The sequence below is a fragment of the Coturnix japonica genome, chromosome 22 (genome assembly GCF_054131305.1).
Source record: "Coturnix japonica strain WE chromosome 22, WE-NBRP24, whole genome shotgun sequence".
NCBI classification, from domain to species: Eukaryota; Metazoa; Chordata; class Aves; order Galliformes; family Phasianidae; genus Coturnix; species Coturnix japonica.
Window position 1 is genome coordinate 2,638,232 of NC_140684.1, and position 21,067 is coordinate 2,659,298.

A 21,067-nucleotide genomic window follows, 5' to 3' on the forward strand; every position below is an offset into this window, starting at 1 on the left:
CTCACACACCCACTCACACACACCCACATACACACACACACACTCACTTACACACCCACATACACACACACACACACTCACTTACACACCCACTCACTCACACTCACACACCCACCCACACACCCACTCACACACCCCCCCTCCTCCCACCTCACTCCGCTCCGCCCCTCAGCTCACGGCCGGACCCGGCGCAGGCGCAGGCGATGCGCATGCGCAGAGTGTGTCCGGGCCCGCGCAGGCGCCGCTGCCGCCGCCGTGTCTCGCTGCTCCCCCTGGCGCGGCGGCCGTGGCGCTGCTGCTCGGGCGGGCGGGGGCGGCCCGGGCTCCCGCTTCCGGTGTGGTGTCATGGCGGGCCCTGCGCGCTGATGGCTGCGGGGAGCTGAGGGCCCCGGAGCGCGACAGGGATACGCAGAGCTCCCCTCGCCCCGCTCCTCTGCCGCCGCCTCCCCCGCCCCCCCCACCGCGGGGATCCGCCCCCCGCCGCGGCCGGGCGGGCGGGGGGACATGGCGGCCCACAAGCCGGTGGAGTGGGTGCAGGCCGTGGTGAACCGCTTCGACGAGCAGGTAGAGGGGGCGGCCACGGGGAGGGGGAGGCGGCGCAGGCGTCGGGGGGCTGCGAGCGGGAGAACGGCGGGGGAGGAACGCGGCCTCGGGGCAGGGGGCTGCTGGGGGGAGCGCTGCCGGCGGCCCCTGCTCCTCTGCCCGGCCCCAGCTCTCCCGGCTCGATGCAGCGCGGCCCGGCACCTCTTGTGCGGGACCGTGGGCCTGGGTGGAGCCGTGCCTGGAGCCCAGTGGTGCTCCCGGCTCCGGGCCTGGCCTCGGCCTGGGGCCGCCTCAGTCGCTGCCCGTGGAGAGCAGCGGGGGCCGAGGTGCCCGGTTCTGCCTCAGCTCTGCTCTCACCTCTCCCAGAAACGTGTTCGTCTTTTGTGGATGCCACTGGCATTTCTGTCCCTTTCCATCATCTCGTGCATCAGAAAGGAGTACAGCCTCACAAACGAGTGTAAGGAGAGCGGCTGCAGAGCTGCTCAGGCAATTCTGCCTTCTTCTCCATCACTTAACGGTGAACATGGGTGTAAAATTTCACCCCCAGTGCGGGGAGCTCTTCTGCGGGATGGAGCAGCTCCCCAGGCTGTGGCACTGAGGGATATTTGCTTCTGTTTACAAAAGCCGGTGTCAGCAGCTGGGAGAAGGGTTTTCTCAATGGAAGGAGAGATTTGTAGGCCTTGGACTTTGTGTCTTTGATCCACATGAAGAAACTGCTTACTGGGATTAGGTGGCGTGACTTCCCAGCACGGCTAAGCCTGCTGCTTAAGCTTGGCGTTTTTACTCCCAGGATGCTTTCCTGACATGTAAGTGGGCGCAGGGTTGAGTCTGAGAGGTCGGTTTCTGTTGTGTCTCGTTTGGCTGAACTGTGAGCACATCCCTCATGGCACCAAAGGCGCTTCTCTGAGGGCTCATAGGCTCATCATGACATAGGATGGGTTCTGAGCCCTGGTTTTTGTTCACCTGCCTGAGCCGTATGTCCCTGATGGTGACGCTTGGCTTTGGACAACCTGTGGATAGATGGCAGCTTATCTGCATGGAAATAAGCTGCTCTGCTTTACATTTTAGAATAAAACTGCTGTGAATGAAATTCAAGGAAAGAAAAGCTTTGTCTGTTGACTTTAAAATGATACAGATTTTTCATATATGTTTTGGGCATGGTAGTTGCTTGGCCAATGTACTCTCCCTGCTTCCCCCCCCTTCCACACATCACCTTATCTTGAATCATAGGTGATTTTCTCCCTAGGCTTTAAAGGCACGGTACAGATTATTTTCCCAGTATTGCTAGAATATGTTTCTTTGTGTACTGGTGTTAAAAAGCCCAAGGCTTTGTCGTTTGCTTTGTTATGTATATTGTGGAACTGGGCTTGCCAACATCTGTTAGGAGTTAAGAACTTGAGCTTTTTAAACAGAAGTATTTTCCTGCACATTTTACAGAATAATTGCAGTAAGGTATGTGGGAGGAATCCTCTCTGACAGGAAGGAAGCTGCTCTGCTTTTTGAGATGCTGTAATATTGGAGTTGCAGGGACAATCTACATTAAATGCAGTTTTGACTGTTGTGGTCATTGGATAGTTTTGATGATTGGCTTTAGTTACAATATTTTAATCAGTTTATTGAATGCTTCTCTTTAATCAGTGCAAATATTTTTTAATGCATTCTGAACTAGTGAATGAAGCAGTGAGGTGAGCTGGAGATATCAATGTCTGCTTTTTATCGGAAGTTTTCATGTTTATTAATTTCAGCTCAGGTCTCAATCTGGTTTCCCTTTCCGCTGCCTTGCCTGGCACTGATCTTTGCATGGAAAAGTGTCTCTATTCTTAAAGAATCCTCAAAGGGCAGCTTTCTGCTGCTAAATGAATTCTGAATCAGCGGTGCTACTTACATGCTTCTTGTAACTGCTTACTTCTGTGTCATTACTGGGTAATCACGTGCTTGTTAAGCTGTTGACTTGTTATGTCTTTAATCGCTCATTTGAAAATTAAGTTTTAATTAATCAAAGTGTGCTGGATGTGGTGCGTGTAATTTTAGTGATGATAATGCGTTTTTGAGCCCTTGCATACTGTGTCTGCCCTTCTGCATGCAGGACCTTTTGATGCAGCATCGAGGGAGCCAGAACGCCACTCCACGTTATGTTATCATCCAATTGGAGTAAGGAAGGGGAGTTTGGTTTAATTTGTGAGTTGTTTTGTTTTCTGCAGGGGAGAGGACAAATGTTTTCAAGGTTTATTCCCTCTTTTACAGAGGAAGAAAATGTAACCGTCTTCCTCCAAAATGTACAGACAGTCTTTTCATTCATTTTAAGGCAGATGAACAACAAACTGATCTGTACTGAAAACAGCCCAAATCAGCGCAGACCAGTTTGTTCTTGTCTACTCTTGTTTATTGTTTTAAATGACGCTTTAACCAAAATCTGCTTTTGTGTGCATGATTCTCTGTGCCTACAATGAATGGCAGGCATAGTTTTATGAATTAACCGAGGGCTGACTGGCTGAATGCATTTTTCCCAGCTAGTGCCGGTTTTGCCCATCTGCACTCAATTCTGACACTTTGCTGCTGCAACGCACTGTGCTGAGCTACCCTTGGAGGCTGCTGGAAGGTTTCAGCTGGTGCAGGAAGAAGCGATTGTGCGTGTGAGATTAGATCCTGTTTCTTGTACAGTGCATTCCCAATCAATTAACATGTTCCGTATGTAGAAACTATTAATCTATTTTTCAAAACTTCCATGAGCTGGGCGGAAATAGGCTGCAGCAGCACCAGGAATCTGGGCTGTGCTTTGGTGAAGTTCTCTTATTTCAGACATGCCCAGGAATTTGTAAGAATAAAACGGTCTCTTTTCTCCTTTGGAAATGTTCACTTTCAATTCTATGTGCTGTAACTTTGTAGTGTTTTTTAATGCGTTACAACTGAAGTCATGGGCAGGCTGATGCAGCGGTGAAATCACAGAGTCACAAAGGTGGCTTTGCTACACTTAGCAAAGAAATCTCACTGCCTAATGCAGTTCAATCTGGGCTGTCTTAAAGACTATCAGATAGAAATATCGATCCGGTGTAAACGTGTGGCGATTTAAACAATTACAATATACTTCAATGGAAGAAGCCCCTTATTGTGCAGGTTATGGTTTAGTCTCCCCATGCGTAGTTTGAGATATGATTACTTCAGTTAAGGAAGCTTGTATGAAAACTGAACGCCATTAGGAATGTTCCCACCTTAACCTTCATTAAAAGGCATTACATTAAAGCAGATCTTCCCTCCTCCTGTTGCTTCTCTCTGTGACATTTGAAATCTGTACAGAGTTGCAGACCCGAAGAAGCACTCGCTGCAGGCGCTGGCTTTGTGTTCTTCATTGTTGTTTTTCATCTGAGCTTGTTAAGAAGCCGCTAGTAGTAAGTAGTTCATATTTTAAGGAATTTCAGAGTATTTAGTGTAAGTTGTGTTGGCCGTGCTGTTGGGGCGCAGCAGGGCCCTGTGCTACAAGGAGGATCAGACTGTGCAGAAGGTGGAATTATTTTTCTGCAACTACTCTGAAAAAATATTTCAGAGGATCCCATGGAGCAAACTGGACTGTGGCACTGGGCTTAAGCACGGAGCTGCTGCTTCCTCTCTCCCTGACATTAACCTGAAGCAGCTTTGCTCTTACCTTTCTAAACCAGTATATGTAAAGTGTTTCTACAGAGCTGCTGTTGTGTGTGCAGATGTGACCTGCAGAACAGATGCAGGAATGGCTCATGAGCAGCAGATGTTACCTGAGTCCATTCGTCAGCTGCTGAAAAGCAGCAAAGTGGTTTGATGATCCTTCCTTGTTTAAGTGGGGAAATAGGCATTTGATCATGGTACAAACCCTTAGTTCTCTGTTTGAAAATGTTATTACTATTTTTTTAAGGGCAGTGTCTGTCAAATATTGTTGAAATTCCCTGTTGTTCAGAAGATTTAGTTATGAGGTACTTTTTCTGAATTAAGACTTTTTAAAAGGTGCTGCAGTGCATGTTTATAGTTTCAGAGGGAGATGTCTGATTTTTAACTGGTGATGCTGAGGAGGTAATGGTGCTGTGTATGTACAGTACAGCTGTGCATTACTGCCTAATGAAGAAGCTCCAATAAACTCTGAAATGGAAAATGTAGGTATATTTTTATGCTGTTAAGAATGGCACTGGAGGCCTTTGTTCTGGATGTTATGTTTGGTACTTACTCCTGACTTGCTTTTCTAGTATGAGCAGTACTTGGAATACGGGATTGCTCCTGTTCTGAATTCAGGATGTGAAGGGGCTTCTATTCTCTTACTGCATCTCTTACTGTAACTGTCAGGTTCAGCTATTTAATGGCTTTTCCTTGTTTATGGCAGCGAGATTCTGTTTCGGTTCATCTTAAAATATTTAGAACTTGATAGCTGGAAAGATTCCAGATTCAGTCCACATATATTTTATTTTCCAGCTTCATAAAGGAAAGCCAATGGTGTAGCAAAATGCCATTTTCCCCTGTCCTTTATAGGTGATTTGACACCTAAACTTGGCTTTGTCATAATACTGAGAGGAAGGCAGTTTGTATCATAGCACACCTCTGTGTGAGTTGTGTGTGTCCCAGTGTTCTTCATAAGGCTGCTGTCTATTGCATCCTACTTTAATGGTGAGAACAGTTGAATGAGAGCACAGTGACCATCCTGTGCCAAGCTGGGATGAGTTCAAAATGATGCCTGTGTTTGTGCTTGTTTGTTCTATATAACTCCTGTTATATAGAAGCCTTGTGCTTTATTTCCTGGTTTAATTAAAAGCTACACAGGTTATCCATTTCCAGGCTGTATTTTTCCTAGAATAAAATTTAAGAAAGTAAAGGTAAAGCACTTTGGACTCTTCTTGTGAGGCTCAGATTGGATCTCATTGTGGAAGCTGGGTAGTTTCTTTCTGCTCAGTGCTGCATTTTGGTTGGGTGCAGAAAGTGCTCCAGCATGTCAGAAAGCACAGAGGAAATAGCTGAGGAATCCAAAAAAAAATTCCGTGCTAATATTTCCTTTTTGTGTAGCTTCCTTTTTCAAAAGGCAGTATAAAAAGCAGCTTTACTTCTAAGTGACCTTGCTGCAGTGGCTGTTGTGGCAGGAAGCTTCAGAAGCGTGTAACGCGATGTTTCCATTGCATGGCAGCACGCAGAACTGGATCTGACACGCTCCTTCGAGAGGCACTTCTGAGCTGCTCCATCACTCGCTGGTATTGAGCTTTTCTGCCGTTGTCAGCATGGACTTAAAATTTCAATAAAAGTCCAAGTAATGCTGAAATTTTTAATGAAATGTATCTGTCTTCTACTAATGACTTCTGAAAATATATTGTAAAAATAACATCTAGCAATGAAAACAAAGCCTGAGTCATCAATGCTTTGATGCGCCGTTTCCAGTTCTGAAACGAACATGCAGAAACACACTGCACTGCTGGAAGCACCGCGCTCTGGGGATCAGGTTTGTGTGATGGGTGGAGGTGTGTGCGGCCGCAGCTGCCCCGCGGTTGTGCAGGTGGCAGCGATGCTGCCTGGCCGTGTGCTCGGGGTGCAGTGCTGGGTTTGGGGACCCCAAAGCCACTGACCTGACCAAGGCGTTCCTCAGGGACCTCCCTATGGCATTCACTGTGCTGCTCTGGGGTGCCCAGCATGGCACTGCAGTCATTTCTAGATGGGAACAGTGGTGGTTCTGATCATAGCCCGTGGTACCCAAAAGAACCAATACTTAGGACTCAGACTGAACTGCAATTTATGTGGCTAGGAAATTGCTCTCAGGCATAAAAGCTAGATAGTGTGTTAAAGAGGTCCATTTCCCTTCAAATGGGAGGTGTGGGTGTAAATTGGTTGTGTTTAATGACGAGATCAGAACTTGTTAAGAAAAATGTTTCAAGTTTTGGATTCTTCATTACAGTTCTTGCAAAAAACGACGTGGTGTTCATTTTGAGCTCTTGGTCCTTCAGAATACACCCTTACGAGGAGCTCCAGCCAGGATTAAAACTAGTGGTGGCATTAGATTAAAGTTTCTGTGGATGGGGAATTCCCAACACATACTTGGAAATAGAAATGACACATGGTAAAAGGGACACTAGTGCCAATTGCTTTTTTTGGTTCCCATTTTTGGTTACTTTATAAAAATCCCCAGTAAAATGAATGTTTATGGATAATTGCTTTTCATGTTGTTGTGTGATGTTCTGTAACGGACTGACTGCGATGCAGAAGCAGAGGGCAGTGGCTGCGTGCTTGGGAAGTGACTGCTTTGTGACCCTGGAAAAATCTGGGTCCAACATGAAGGGTGTTCTCAATTTTGTCCAGTCATCTTATAACTCTGGAAAAGCTGCACGTCAGCCCAGCTGTCAGTGTGGGGTGTTGAAGGGGGTGACATGGGGCTCCCTGTCCTTGAGGTCTGCCTGCAGCTGACGCTCACGCTGGGCCCCTGGGGCTCCTCCTGGGCATCCCTGAGTTCCAGGCAGGGGTCACTTAGAACTGTCCTGGTCTCCTTGCAGCTCACCTCCCTCTGTACACCTTCACCTTCATCTCCGCTTGTTTTGGCTTGCTGATATTAGCATGGTGAAGGCATCTCTAGTAGGAAGAGAAGTGCAGAGAAACTGAAGTAATCCATTTGTTGTGGATTTGTTGTGTCTGTCTTATAGAACATGTTTTAAGGTTGTTCCTGGTGTCTTACTTAATCCATCTCTAATGATGTAAATTTCAGCGCAAGAAAGCTCATACTGCTTATCTCTATTTGTAGCTTCCAATAAAGGCCAGCCAGCAGAATACACACACCAAAGTCAGCACGGAGCACAACAAGGAGTGTCTCATCAACATTTCCAAGTACAAGTTCTCTCTGGTCATCAGTGGTCTCACTAATATCTTAAAAAATGTTAATAACATGGTAAGTTCTCTCATTTTGGATTGCTGGATGATTCTCAAATGATTTTTATTTATTCACATTTGTACATAGCAAGGAGTCACTGAAGCTTAGTCAATATGTTGACTGCTTTTTACTTTTACGTATTTTCTTTTTGTGCAATCACATTCACCAACAGCACTGTGTCACAAGTGAAGATGGGGCGATAGCTGCGGCAAAGATGTTCAAGGGAGGGTGGTGGTTAATGTTATTCTCTGTTATTCATGGGAAAGATCTGTAGCTGGAAGGGCTGTAGGCAGGGAACAGTCCTCTGGGCCTCTGAACAGTATTTAGGTACAGGCTGTGCAATCTGGTGGGATGCACCACTTGTTGGGAGGTGAGGAGGATGCTTTCCGTTGCCTGGAAAGGTGTTGCAGGTGGCTGGGGCCGCAGTGCTTGCAGCCTTTTTGGATGAGGAATGCAGCAAAGCAAGGGAGCTGCTAGGTAGTGATGCTGAGAAGCTGTCAGTGCACGACCTGCCAGGAGCTGTGTTGAAGATCTTGAAATCTCTGGAGCACATACAGTAAGACCTAGTTAAAAATGTTGATTATAAAAATCAGTGTTTGCTTTTCACTGCAGAACAGAAACTTTTTTTTTCCCCTCTGTTTGGTGGAGTAAGCTACTGTGCAAATCAGTGTTAGTTGTAAAGGTATTGAGAAAAAGGGTTTGCACTCTGCCAAAAGCTGCAATTAGTTTTGAGCCAACCTCATGAGCAGTGTGAAATGTTTGAGAAGAACCTCCTTTGGATATCTTTAAGTTGGTTGTGGACTCTGGCAGTGGTATCCATACAATTCTGGCTAAATCTTTTCTGCATTGTTCTGCTGTCTTCGTATTGTTGGAACCAGCCACTACCAGCAATACAATTGGCTGATAGCTTAAATGCTGCATGGATCTCTACCTCCATCCTGGTTCTGAAGTGTGGCATCTTTTTGGAGAGTCTTGTGTTTCTTCCTGTGGTCTATGGTAAATTTAGCAGCACTTGAATAAGCTTGTCGATATAGATTTGTTGCAACATCATTTCTGTTAAGTAAGAAGTTGGCAATGAAATACATAATTGGAAAAGAGTCAGCAGTAATTGATACCAAAATAGTTTCTGAAAAGGTGTAACCTTCATTTCTGAATAGTTTAAAGGTCTGATGAAGGCAAGGGGCTGCAGTGCACCTCCACTCTTACTTTGCAGTAATTGCTTGTTCTGTATTAGATTTGACACTGCAAACTAAACAAAGGTATTTCTTCAGCAATAGGGTTTTGATTTCTTATTTTAATCAATTTATTATTTTTTTTACTGGCTACATTTCTGAACTTCACTTTAGAGCAGTAAAGGAGCCATAATTTTCTATGCAACTCTGTAATATTAATGTGTTGCGAGTCAAATTTGTGCCGCTCTGATGCATATCCTTTATTCTTCCAGAGAATATTTGGAGAAACTGCTGAAAAGAATTTATATCTGTCTCAACTGATTATCTTGGATACACTGGAAAAATGTCTAGCAGGGGTGAGTAGACTTGGATAAGCCTGGTATCAAGTGAGTTAAGAGAGAATAAGTCAGATGCCTGCCTGTCAGTTATTACTGGTACAAAGAATAAAACGTAGCTCATTTAGAGCAAAGTAGAATTAATGCTATTTTAAAAAGACTAGAATTTTACATATATGAAAGTTATTTGCATAATTGATAAATTAAGGATTTGTGGGCTTTTTTTTTTTTTTTTTTTTTGCCTAAATTTAGTGATAGTGATTAGAAATATTTTGCCATATAAATAGATTCAGGCAAACCTGTGAACTTGGCCTTCTCACTGCTCAGCTGATTTCTGGAGTTATAATGATTTTCATGGAACAATTTGTTTACAGTTTCACACAGCTGTATTCTCTGAGGCAGATGTGACCTGGGGTAACAAGGGGCAAACAGGTAAAGAATTAGACTTGGTTATCTAGCTTAGCTAGATTCTTGCAGGACTCTGAATGCATGTGGCATATTCCACTTAAAGTCTCTTGTGAGTTTCATTTGGTAAAGTAATTTTATTTCAGTTTCATGTCATTGCACTTATAGTAGAAACTTTGCTATCAGTACTCTAAAATTTACTTTTGCAGGTGCTTCCTAGTTTATATTAATTAACTGTTCAAACTTCCACTGGGAGTCTGGTCCCGAGGCTTCCAGTCAGAGCTGTGCTGAAAGGCGGTTTGCTGTTACCTTTGGGATGTTAACTGTTGTACAGCTTACTGTGCTAAACTGTGTAATTGCAAAGCCAAATTTCACTGTGAAAAAAATTTGCAAGTCTGTGGTTTATTTCTTTACTAAGAAAGGGAATTTTTTTTAAGCTGTGTTCCTAGTTGAATATCATGAAATCATCTGAGCTCCTTGCTGTTTCACTGTTTTTGAAAGTTCTTTCTTTATAAGGTAATAACTGTTGTGATTCGGTCTGTCAGGCTTATAGTAGCAAAACAGTGGATTCATCAGAATTCACAGAAGGTCCAGGTAAATGCATTTTGCATAATAAAGTACAGCTGTAAGAGCTGAAGTAAATACCTCCTCTGGTTCACTTTCCATCTTTCATACAGCAAATCAAAATCAGAGGAGGCCCCCCAGAACCTGTTTAATTTCAGAAATTGATTTCTTTAAAATTTTCTTTCATACGTTTTGCAAGAAACATCAATGCTGGTTTTTCTCCTGATATAATACTTGAACAGCTTATAGATATGCTGGGTGCTTCTTGCATTGTCCATTCAAATGAGAACAAATTGAGTCAGTATATGTACAGTAAGACTGAGCCAAAGTCCTATACAAAGAGCGTTTGTGTTCTGTGATATCTTCAGGCTTATTTCTTGCTCACTGTTCTTGCTCAATGTTTCATCAAGTTCTCATGGCAACAGAGCTCAGGTCAGCAAAGTGGGAGTCTCTGAAACTTCCCAATTCCCTGTGGTAAATTCATTGGTAGAGTTTGAGAGAGCTTTAATGTTGACCCTTCTGTTAAAACTTGTTCTTACTAGAGCAAAGTTTCACTTCAGATTCTTTAGTAAATAGTTTCCTTATGTCTCATACTGTACAAACTGGCAAAAAGTGAAATTTTCTTTTACAGGAAAGTTGAGACACTTTTTGACTCTCATAGAGCAGTTCCAGGGAACAGGAACAGAGAAGCACCTCTTTTTCAGTTCATTTAAGAAGATATTTGCTGTTTAAAGTGTAGGGGTCAGAATACTGTCCAAAAGGGAAGTGTGGGTCTGTGCTCTTTAGGCTGCCATTCTAAGCCATCAGAGTTAGTGCTCTATGTATGTTGACAGAGGGCATTATTCAGAAAGGTAATATACTTTACTTCAGAAGGGAATTTGATGTTATTTGATGGTATTGGTCAACTTCGCATCCTGCATATTTTGGAGACTAATTCAAAACTGTGATGTGGTTTGAATGATGCAAATTATTGTTCAAATGGAAAGAATCCTTTTCTGTGTAGTTTACTTGCACCGTGGTCAGTGGTAGCATTGCAAGTGGGATTTGAAATCCAGATTCAGATCCTGTGCTACTAGTGGCAGATGCTCCATTCTTTGCCTTCAAACCTAGAAAACTGAATATCATGAAATACCAAATGTTTATTTTTAGCAACCGAAGGATACGATGCGACTAGACGAGACTATGCTGGTTAAACAGCTGCTGCCAGAAATCTGCCACTTCATCCACACTTACCGTGAAGGGAACCAGCATGCAGCTGAACTACGCAATTCTGCCTCTGGGGTTCTTTTTTCTCTTAGCTGCAATAACTTTAACGCTGTGTTCAGCCGCATTTCCACCAGGTAGGTGTTTCAGTAGCTTGACTTAGCCAGTGTGTTAGAACACCTGAAAATAAGTGCCTAGGACGTTGTTCATCAGCTGCAGTCTTTCATTTTTGAAAAATGTTTACTGTTTAAACAGTATTTAGTGAAATTCCCTCCGCATTTCTTACTTGACTTTCACGTGAGAAAACGTACCTGTTTTCGTATCTGTTCTGGGTTACACTCAGCTTACTTCTTGAGTTGTGCTTATTGCTCTTTTTTACTTGCTTTTGTAAGTCCAAGTTAAATTCTACTGTAAAATGGAACAGTGACTGAGAGAAATGTATTGCTGTAGGCTGAAGTTGAATAACCTGTTGTGGATGTAAAGTGTTGTGGACAAAAGAGATACTGAACATAATGGCCTGTATCCATTTTTTAATGAATTTAGAATACTGAATTCCAGGTTGTCCGCAGCTCTGTTGGAGCCCCGAGGCTCATCCCCTTCCTCACTTTTCCTGCTTGAAGGTTATTATGTTAAGCTTTCCTTATGCCTGAGGGGGGCAAAAGAGCTGGACTGGAGTATGGTTTGTTAGTTGTTGAAGACCCATTTGTCTTCTGACGAAGAGTTTCTACACAGCATTTACTGTAAAAACAACATAATCTTTCATAGTATTCCAAGTTTCCATCTATTCTTTGCTCTTCTTGCTGTGCTCCAGGTCTTTCTTAAGCTTCAGCATTTGACAGTGATGTTTCTTGAGAGATTCTTGAAGTGGTTTACCTCTGATCACGTGTTGTTACAGCCAACGTAATTTGTAGTGTATTAGGAGTGGATTTTGCACACCCTTCTATTGCTGAATAGCAATTAATATGCCAATTAATTGAAACAAAGATTTACATACTCCTTGAAATGTGAAGAATATACCTTTTAGAAATAAAACTGAAATAATTTATATGACTTTTTGTGTATTTTAAAACTTGAAAAGAGCCTTTACTTAAATAACTGCTTCAAAGAGCATAACCTTGGCTTCTAATATGGAGGATGTAGTTTTCCTCAGTAGGTTGATTATGTTCTGTTGCTTGTGGAAAAGGAAATAATTTGTATTGCTCCTTTTATAGGAAATATTTTTCAGCTGAGACTTTCTGACAGTCTTTGGGTTTAATCTGTGAATCCATACTTATTCACATGTGTGCAGCATGGCTAACTTCTCAAACTCTAAAATTCTTCCTAGCATCAGTTTGACCGTAACGCAGTGCTTTTCCCCCCAACCTGTTTTTCTCCTCAGGATGGCGTGCACAGAAATAGTTAAATACTTGACCAATTGTTGCTGATCTCCACAGGGGTCAGCTTGCCGACAGTTAGCATTGCTGATCTTTTGACCTGTGCTTCCTGTTTAGGAATATTTCTAGGCCTTGTACAGCAGCTGGGGGATTTTTGGCACGAAAAGCACTGCAGTGGGGACCTTCCCATTCCCAGCGTGGGCTGTTAAGTTTCCCTGGCGTTGAAGAAATGAAGAGCTGCTTTTGTGTGTAGTATTAGAAATTGCATTCCTTGTCAAAAACACATCTGTAGCTTTGGAACTAGACATGGCGATCTAGTTAGTGAGAACATATGATTTACTTATTAGTGGCTTGGTATCTGTTGAGTTGCTCAGTAAGTTATCCAGTGCAAAACGAAGAAGAGGTTCCATTGGATTTAGAATGGTACAGTTAAACTTCATCCTGTTCTTTTGCACCAAATAACAGGGACCTGCTTCATGTGAGTGTGATTGTAGCTCCCTTCTGTGCTATTAATGGCATCAGTCATTGTTTTACTGTAGAGAAATTAGCTGGGGCAAGACTTGCTGCTAAGGAACAGTAGTCTAAAGGTGTCATGACTCCATCAAGTGAATAATTTGGATGAAAAGATTACAGATACAATATGGGAGATAGCAGGCGGCTTTAGTCAAATCTTGGCTGTAAACAAGCTGTCACCAGATGATACCGGCGTCTTGTGAGACTTACCGCTGGTATTTTTGGATCTATTCTCAATATGAGGCTGAAACACTCTTAATTTTGCAAAATCTGTCTTTTATTTCTAAACCTGGATAAGTTTATTGGAGAGGATCATACGAGATGTGGAGATCATTTATTATCCTGCTGCTCTGCAAATGTATAGAATTGTAGGTGTGTGTGCATACCTATCTGACATTGTATGAAGAAGTTAATTTACTTTGCATATTTTTAGATTACAGGAACTGACTGTTTGTTCAGAAGATAATGCTGATGTTCATGACATTGAACTTCTACAGTACATCAGTGTGGATTGTTCAAAGCTAAAACGACTCTTGCAAGGTATGATGGGAACCTGTTTTTTGAAATATTTATGTCTGAATGTGTTGTTAGAGGTGACACAATGATATTGATACATTCAGCTTTTTCTTCCTTAGTCCAAATACTCTATACATTTTTACAGTCTACTTACAGGTATCCAAGTAGCTTTAAAGTATTGATTTAAAAAGTGAGGCTTTGCACTTCACGTGTTTTTAATAAACATTCTTTGCAGCTTTTCAGAACTAATTTTCTTTTTAATGCAGAGATGTTTTATCTTTACAGAGACTGTATTCAAGTTCAAAGCCCTTAAGAAAGTAGCTCAGTTAGCTGTTATCAACAGTCTTGAAAAGGCAAGTATTATTAATTTTCTGTTTCATTGCTTATTAGCTGTTTTTCTGTAATTTAAAAATATATGAAATTCAGAATTTTATTGTAAAATGTGCATTGGTGCTTCCTTTTGATGCAAGAAATGTTGAATTATTAAAAGTTAAGACTAAAATCTTCATTTAAATACTTAATTTCAGAAAATATGTTTTTTTTTAAGCTCTGGACTGTAAAGATGTTCTATGTTATCTGCAGGCCTTTTGGAACTGGGTGGAAAACTATCCTGATGAATTCACAAAGCTGTATCAAACACCACAGACTGATATGGCCGGTGAGATATTGCACACTGTTCAAAAGTTGGTTTTAACTTTTTCCTGCTAAGTCATGAGAGATTTGCAGATATTCTTAGTTGGTTTTGTTTTCCCACAAGGCATCCCCACATTCATTTTGTCTTTTCTTCCTTCTTGTCCATCCAGCGTGTCAGAACAAATTTCTGTCAGCCTTTTTCAGGGCAGCAAGAATATATTTCTGCTTCCTTTCCTGTCCCGACTTCTAAAGAGATTCATTTTGTGGTCACAGCACAAAAAATGGAACCCCAAAGATGCAAAGTCTTCACATGCGTATTTTTCTTCTAGATACACTAAAAACAAACTTGTTAGAAAACATCAGCTATATTTATCTTCAGTCCAAAAGGGATGAAAATGAATGTTTTCTGATAAGCCCAGCTTTAAATGGCTCCTGTTTTATGTTGGGCAGCATGTTTGTTGTGTGCAAAGCAGAACTTTTTTCTGTGTAGGCAGAGATATCACTACTCTCTTATTCCTGTCTTTTCATAATTAAAATCAGTATTGAACTTGAGGTTATGTTTTATGCAGATTGTGCAGAGAAGTTGTTTGACTTGGTGGATGGCTTTGCAGAGAGCACAAAACGTAAAGCAGCGGTGTGGCCGCTACAAATCATACTCCTGGTCCTGTGTCCAGAGATAATTCAAGATATAGCAAAGGACGTGGTAGAAGAAACTAAAATGAACAAGGTAAGAAAATTATCTTAATTCTGAGTTCTAGATGATGCTTGTCTTTGCTTATTCTGTATTCTATTTCATTACGTCTTTCATATCTCAAGTGTATGAAAATTCCATGTATGAATTTCTTCACCCTTCTCATGTTCTCAACTGGTGTATGTTCTTTCATTGTCAATAATTCACGCAGCTAGTATGTCCTAAATAATGGCATTTCAAAACTTGCCTGTTTGCTTAGAGACTTGAATCCCAGTGTTGCAGTGCTCGTGTTACCACCAGTAGCAAGCTTAGCATTTCTTCTTGCTGCTCTGTATTGTACCGTTCTAGGTTTCTGCAGTGTAACTAGTGTTCTGTAATTGCAATACCTGCAGAAGGAGAATTTGATGTAATTGCAAACATTCTTATTACAAGTAAACAATCATCTAATTTCATTGCATTCTGATTGCCCTAGATGGTCCAACATGAATGTGTAATACAGATAATGCTTCTCAAAAATGCTGCATCAAGTTGTTTTTTTGCAGCCCCAGTATTTGTGACTTCTATTCAGGAAATACATTATTTGATTTAACACTTCAGTTTCTGAAAACTCTGATCACAGATTACCAAAGGTCTGGTGATAAATGTTACCCATTTGAATTCTGCAGAAACTGTTCCTGGACAATCTCAGGAAAGCACTTGCAGGCCACGGTGGGAGCAGACAGCTGACTGAAAGTGCTGCTATTGCTTGTGTTAAACTGTGCAAAGCATCTACCTACATCAACTGGGAGGATAATTCTGTCATTTTCTTACTAGTGCAGTCCATGGTAGTTGATCTTAAGGTAAACTATGTTTCCTAGTTGCAATGAAGAGATTTGAATTTTAAATCTTCAAACTTCCCCTGTAATGATTGGCATGGTGTTCTTTAGGGAATGTTTGTTGGTTGTTTTTTAATTGCAGCATTTGATTGAGTTGTTGTAATTCTTAATTTCACTCCCTTTTTATTTTCATTTTTATTTTTATTTTTGTTATTGCCCTGCTTTCTTCCTCCTGAAATTCTGCATTGTTTTCTTCATTTAGTGCCCCATGGGTGAAGCCATGACATTTGGGTAATTTATTAACTACTTCAGTGCTTCCCAAAGGTGCCGTGTCACAACAGTAGATACTGATAGATATGGTTGGGAAAAAAAGTGTAATTTTTAGAGTAGAATACATGCTCCTTTTTTCCTCCCCCATGTGATGTATTGAAAGTAGACAGGAATAATCTTGGTGTCTCTTTTTTTTTTTCTTCTTTCTTTAACAAAAAAACGTACATAGAATTTGCTGTTTAATCCAAGCAAACCTTTTTCAAGAAGCAATCAGAATGCAGATGTAGACCTTATGATTGACTGCTTAGTTTCATGCTTCCGCATAAACCCGCATAATAACCAACACTTTAAGGTGAGAGCACAACGTTCTGGTAAGTCATTCTCTGCATGCTGTCAGTGACTTATATATTATCAAAGATGTGCCAGCAACAGCTGGGAGTTGGTAAATAATTTCAACTGTGTAAGTGTCCCTTAGTGATACATTACTTTGTGTTTCTGTAAGTCTTTTCTTAGCCAGTTAGAGTTTCTTATTCTTGTGTCTATACATTTGACACTTTTTTCAGTTTAATTAAAAGGCTCCAGTATGTTATTCAGTGTGATATGAAAGGTGTCAGAGAATAAATGTGTTCGTAAGTGGCTTTTTTGTATTATTTTCATTGCAGATCTGCTTGGCACAGAGTTCCCCATCAACATTTCATTATGTATTAGTAAATTCACTCCACCGAATAATCACAAATGTAAGTTCTGGAAGTGTTTAATTAGCCCAGCTATCTGTGGTTTCTGTTCAGATCCGTAGCTACCTATAAAATACAATTTAAATCCGTACCACAAGAGTTGCTTGTTAATAGCCAAGCATGTGCAAACATAGTTTGCGTTGTCTGTTGGTTGGGTTCTCTGTTTGAGAGGTTTTTCTCATTGTGAAAATGGAACCAGTCAGTGCTGAGCAACCAGCCCTACTGACTTTATACATAATGTTATTGCAGTTCGTTTATCCCAGCATGATAATGAGAACCCTGTGTTTAAACAAAAAAAATATTAGGCATTTTGGCAAAGAGAGAAAAATGAGCTGCTGTAGAAAAAACTCTGGATCTGATGGTGTATCTGGAGAAAAATAAGGAAGTTATTTTAAGTATAGTTATATTGCTATGATATTTGTACATTTTCAAATTAATGCTGTTTTACTTCTGATTAATATGTTGAATAATACAGCTCTTCAGATATTATCGAGCACTTAGAGTATAATTTTTTTACTTTGTTTATTGTATCAGAATGAGTTGAGCACATGTGGAGCATTTAAAATATTATCTAGCCCTCTGTATCCTGAAATCTACTCTTGTTTCCTGAACTTTTAGAGTTCGTGTTTGTTCAGAAGGAGAATTGTAGTAAGTAGCTAACTTAGAGGCGTTCCTTCTGTTACAATTCATTTAAGTCTGAAATGAAAAACTAACATATCAGTAGTAGTGCATAAAGCACTCATTTGTTATATTAAACCTTTTGTAACTTTTAGAGATCTAAGGTAACCGTGGAATAAATCCCAGAATCATAGGTAAACTGTAACATAACTCATATTATTAACTAGTGTACCTGCTGAGCATTTCTGCACTTTCCTCCTAGTCTGCATTGGACTGGTGGCCCAGGATCGATGCTGTGTACTGCCATTCCGTGGAGCTTCGCAGCATGTTTAGTGAGACACTTCACAAAGCTATTCAGGGCTGTGGGGCACATCCAGCAATTCGTATGACTCCGGTAAGACTTTCTAAGAAGTTGGTAAAACACAAACCTATTGCTTTTCCCATGTCTCCATTCCATTTTGGCTTTTTATTCATTAACTTTAGACTGGAAACTAGAGGGGGGAAGAACATGACAGTCCAAAAAGCAACAGAGAGCCATACATGCTCTGTGAAATTTCCAGGTTATGGTGTATTGACAAGCTGTTCCTGGGCCTTAGTGATATATGTTTCTCCAATTATTTTTCATGCTGCTTTTGAACTGGCAACGTAGAAGTATTCTGTAGCTGTCCTCTGTGGCTAGCCATTCATTTTAAGCTTTCTTGCTGTGTGAATAGCTAGATATTATATCCATTTCTGTTTAACCTGAATAACAGAAGCATTCTGTATGTGAGGTTAATTTCTGAAAACTGGAATGCTTTTACCATGATTAGCATGACTGGTACTTCATTTTATTTGTCTTGCTTGCTTTCTGATGAGCAAGTTGACTGTTTGGTCGTGGTGACAGCATCAATGATAAAGATCTTTCAACCATTGTGAAATGAAGTCAGTTTTCTCGGTTGTCTTAGAAGAAATGTGGGGTAAATTCAGATTTGTAGTTCATCCGGATTTATTGAGTAAGTTCTCACACAACTGCATTTCCTTCTGATCTTTCTATGTAGGACTTTGGATGTGTCAAGTTAGCTCACTGATGTTCTGAATTGTGTCACGGTGTGTTGGATGTTTGTTTTTGGAAGGCCTAAAATTATGCATGAAAATACTCCTATTGGGCTTCTCATATGAAAGAAAAGCAATCAAAAAGTACTGTTAGTTGAAAGCTACAACTTGTTTAACTTGCGTTTTACATGTGTATGTTCATCTGTTGAGAATATAGCAGGGGTGTTGTAGTGTCAACTCTGACATTGATTGGTGGTGCTTTGTCTTCTGCTTCTTATTTTCTATTCTTATTGGCTGCTGTCGCTCATGGTCAGATGCCAACCAGTCACTGTTTTGCATGGCAGTGGGCCTCTGTTGCTGTAAGTATGACCCATTGTAACTACCGCAGAAAAGCCTTTAGTTGCTCTGACTTTTCTGTGCATAGTTACCACTGCAGTCACATCACTTCATCTCGGACACAAAAGGTGGCATGCTTTCCGTGGAGCACAGGACTGGAGGAGACCGCTTCTGCTGGTCTGGCTGTTGCAATGTCATCCTTTACACAAACTTGTTTCATTGGTAAAGGCTTTTTGTTGGATCTGTTCTGTTCTTTCTGCCCTCTACATTTCCATCACAACACTTTGCCAGAATCTCCCAGCTCTGTGGTTAGAACTGTTTTCTAATTTCCAGCCTAAACTTATTTATTAGTAACTTTATCCCCATGTGTTCTTGTTCCAGTGTTGTCTGCTAGCTTCAGACTGGTGTTTATCCCCCCCGATGTCTGTGCAGACAGTGGTCGTGTCCCTGTCTTTGGTTTTGACAGTGTGAAGTAAATAAACACTTCACAGAAGCTGATCAGCTTCTTTTGCCATGTGTCTCTTCTCCCCTACTGTAGCAAACTCAGATTTTGCACAGCCTGAGTTAGCTCTAATAGCATATTACCGATTTCTTAATCAGATATTTCCTGTGCTAGATTGTAATCTTTTTTTATATATATTCACTGGCCAGAAAAATAGCATAAGCTTTGAGCATTTCTGGAAGAATTACATACTACAATATTGTACATATACTTAATTTGAGGATGATTTTGAGCTGGTTTATTTTACTGTTCAAAATTAGAACTTGTTCTTTGTCTTCACTAAGGTTATTCATTAATGTTTGAGATTTTCTCAAATAATAAATTAGAGAAGATAATTCTGTCCTGTGCTGAATATCCACAACGTTTTTTTGTACCATTTACTCTCTACTATCTTGGTAGCAGCAGGCACAAATAAATACTGGCTTATTCCCTGGTGATGGAGTTTAAAATTAAGGAAAATATAAATTCTGTACGTTTACTGGAGAGAAATGAAAATCTTCTGTGTTTGAGCATTCTGGGATTCCAGTTAATGAAATACATTGCATATTCTTTTAATACATACAGAGACACAAATGAATGTTTTCTCAGGCATAAGCATTTGTCCATAAATCTTATAAGGTGAAGATGCTGCAGTTGTTTGTTGTGCAACAAAACTGTTTACATTGAAGTGTTGTGCACTCTGCAGGATTGAAGCATATTCTCAGTTTTGGAAATCCTTATGATGAGCAGCATCCATACACACTGACTGCACAGCCAGCACTGTGTGTGACTGCTGTTAATTGTATTGGTCGTATTACTAACTGCTGTGGGAACAGCAGTGCTGGATCACGGCACATTTCACATGAATCCTTGATCCAAGCCTTACAGTGCCCTCCATTTCAGATAAGGACATTGGAACAACTACTGGATTTTCAAACGGAACTAGCATTTTTTAATGAAAAGATGCACTGTGTACCTTGTGAGAACTGAAAGGCACTCACAGTGTTTTTCAGACATCACGTAGATGAAAATGCCTTCATCCGGACTGTAACTATGACAGAAAACAGTGTGTGTTGCTTTTGGGGGAATAAATAAACAAACAAATAAATAGATTCCCTACCCTCTCATGTGTTCAAGCTTACTTGAGATTTTTCTTTTTCCTCTCAGAACAGTTGAAATTACTCTGAATTGTTGTTATTTCTTCTATACATTTTTCACTTGTGTAGTTTGTCTGATGCAGAGTTTTTCTTAAACCACCTGCAGCTCACTAAAATATTTATTAGATAAACTTTAAAGATGTAATAGTGATAGCGTATGCATATTTAATGGGGGATTTTTGAGCAGAAGTCCATGCAACTGTACTTAAGTGAATTGGATATACTTTTTAACTCTTTCATGAGTCATAGTTAATATAAACAATAATGCTTCATAAACTGTTTAATGGTAACTACTATGTACAGTACCTTACTGACAATAACTGTGCCTTTTCTTCCTGTCAGAGTCTTACATTTAAAGAGAAAATGACAAGCCTTAAATTTAAAGAAAAACCTACTGACTTGGAAACCAAAAGCTACAAGTTCCTACTGTTATCCTTGGTAAAACTGATCCATGCTGATCCAAAGCTTTTGCTGTGTGTAAGTATATTGAATATTTCATTCAAATAGAATTTTGTTTTGAAGTTTCTAAAGGAATAAAAATTACAAACATACACATGACATCTAGGATACTTCTCTACTCACTCTTTTCATCTGCACTGTCAAAACAAAAAGGCAACAAGAAAAATGGAAAGATCTTGCAGTGGGATACAATGAAAGGAAACATAAAGCTCTGTAACTGAAGGGAGAAAAAAGGGATTACAGTCATTGTTTCAGTGACCAGAAAGATGGATGCTTTTTTAGTTCTTTACAGCTTCCTGTTAATGTTGTCCTTGGTGATGAGTAAAAGGAGGATTAGAGCAAGTATTCTTTAAAGCAGATG

General features: G+C 40.7%; 1 protein-coding gene across 14 annotated transcripts in view; it reads left to right on the forward strand.

The window, feature by feature from the left end:
- Window positions 1-239: 239 nt before the first annotated feature.
- Window positions 240-21,067, forward strand: part of NF1 (neurofibromin 1) — an 84,204-nt gene continuing 63,376 nt past the window's right edge. For 10 of the 14 annotated variants that reach the window (XM_085521657.1, XM_085521645.1, XM_085521646.1 and 7 more), the window contains exons 1-14: window positions 240-564; window positions 7,274-7,417; window positions 8,844-8,927; window positions 11,025-11,215; window positions 13,398-13,504; window positions 13,766-13,833; window positions 14,063-14,138; window positions 14,683-14,840; window positions 15,470-15,643; window positions 16,119-16,241; window positions 16,552-16,626; window positions 17,504-17,635; window positions 18,588-18,632; window positions 20,590-20,724. In XM_085521657.1, the coding sequence (XP_085377783.1) occupies window positions 505-564; window positions 7,274-7,417; window positions 8,844-8,927; window positions 11,025-11,215; window positions 13,398-13,504; window positions 13,766-13,833; window positions 14,063-14,138; window positions 14,683-14,840; window positions 15,470-15,643; window positions 16,119-16,241; window positions 16,552-16,626; window positions 17,504-17,635; window positions 18,588-18,632; window positions 20,590-20,724 (1,572 nt within the window). In that variant the 5' untranslated portion in view covers window positions 240-504. The remainder of the gene's footprint in view (window positions 565-7,273; window positions 7,418-8,843; window positions 8,928-11,024; window positions 11,216-13,397; window positions 13,505-13,765; window positions 13,834-14,062; window positions 14,139-14,682; window positions 14,841-15,469; window positions 15,644-16,118; window positions 16,242-16,551; window positions 16,627-17,503; window positions 17,636-18,587; window positions 18,633-20,589; window positions 20,725-21,067) is intronic. The other 4 variants (XM_085521658.1, XM_015881110.3, XM_015881111.3 and 1 more) reach the window with 2 other exon arrangements.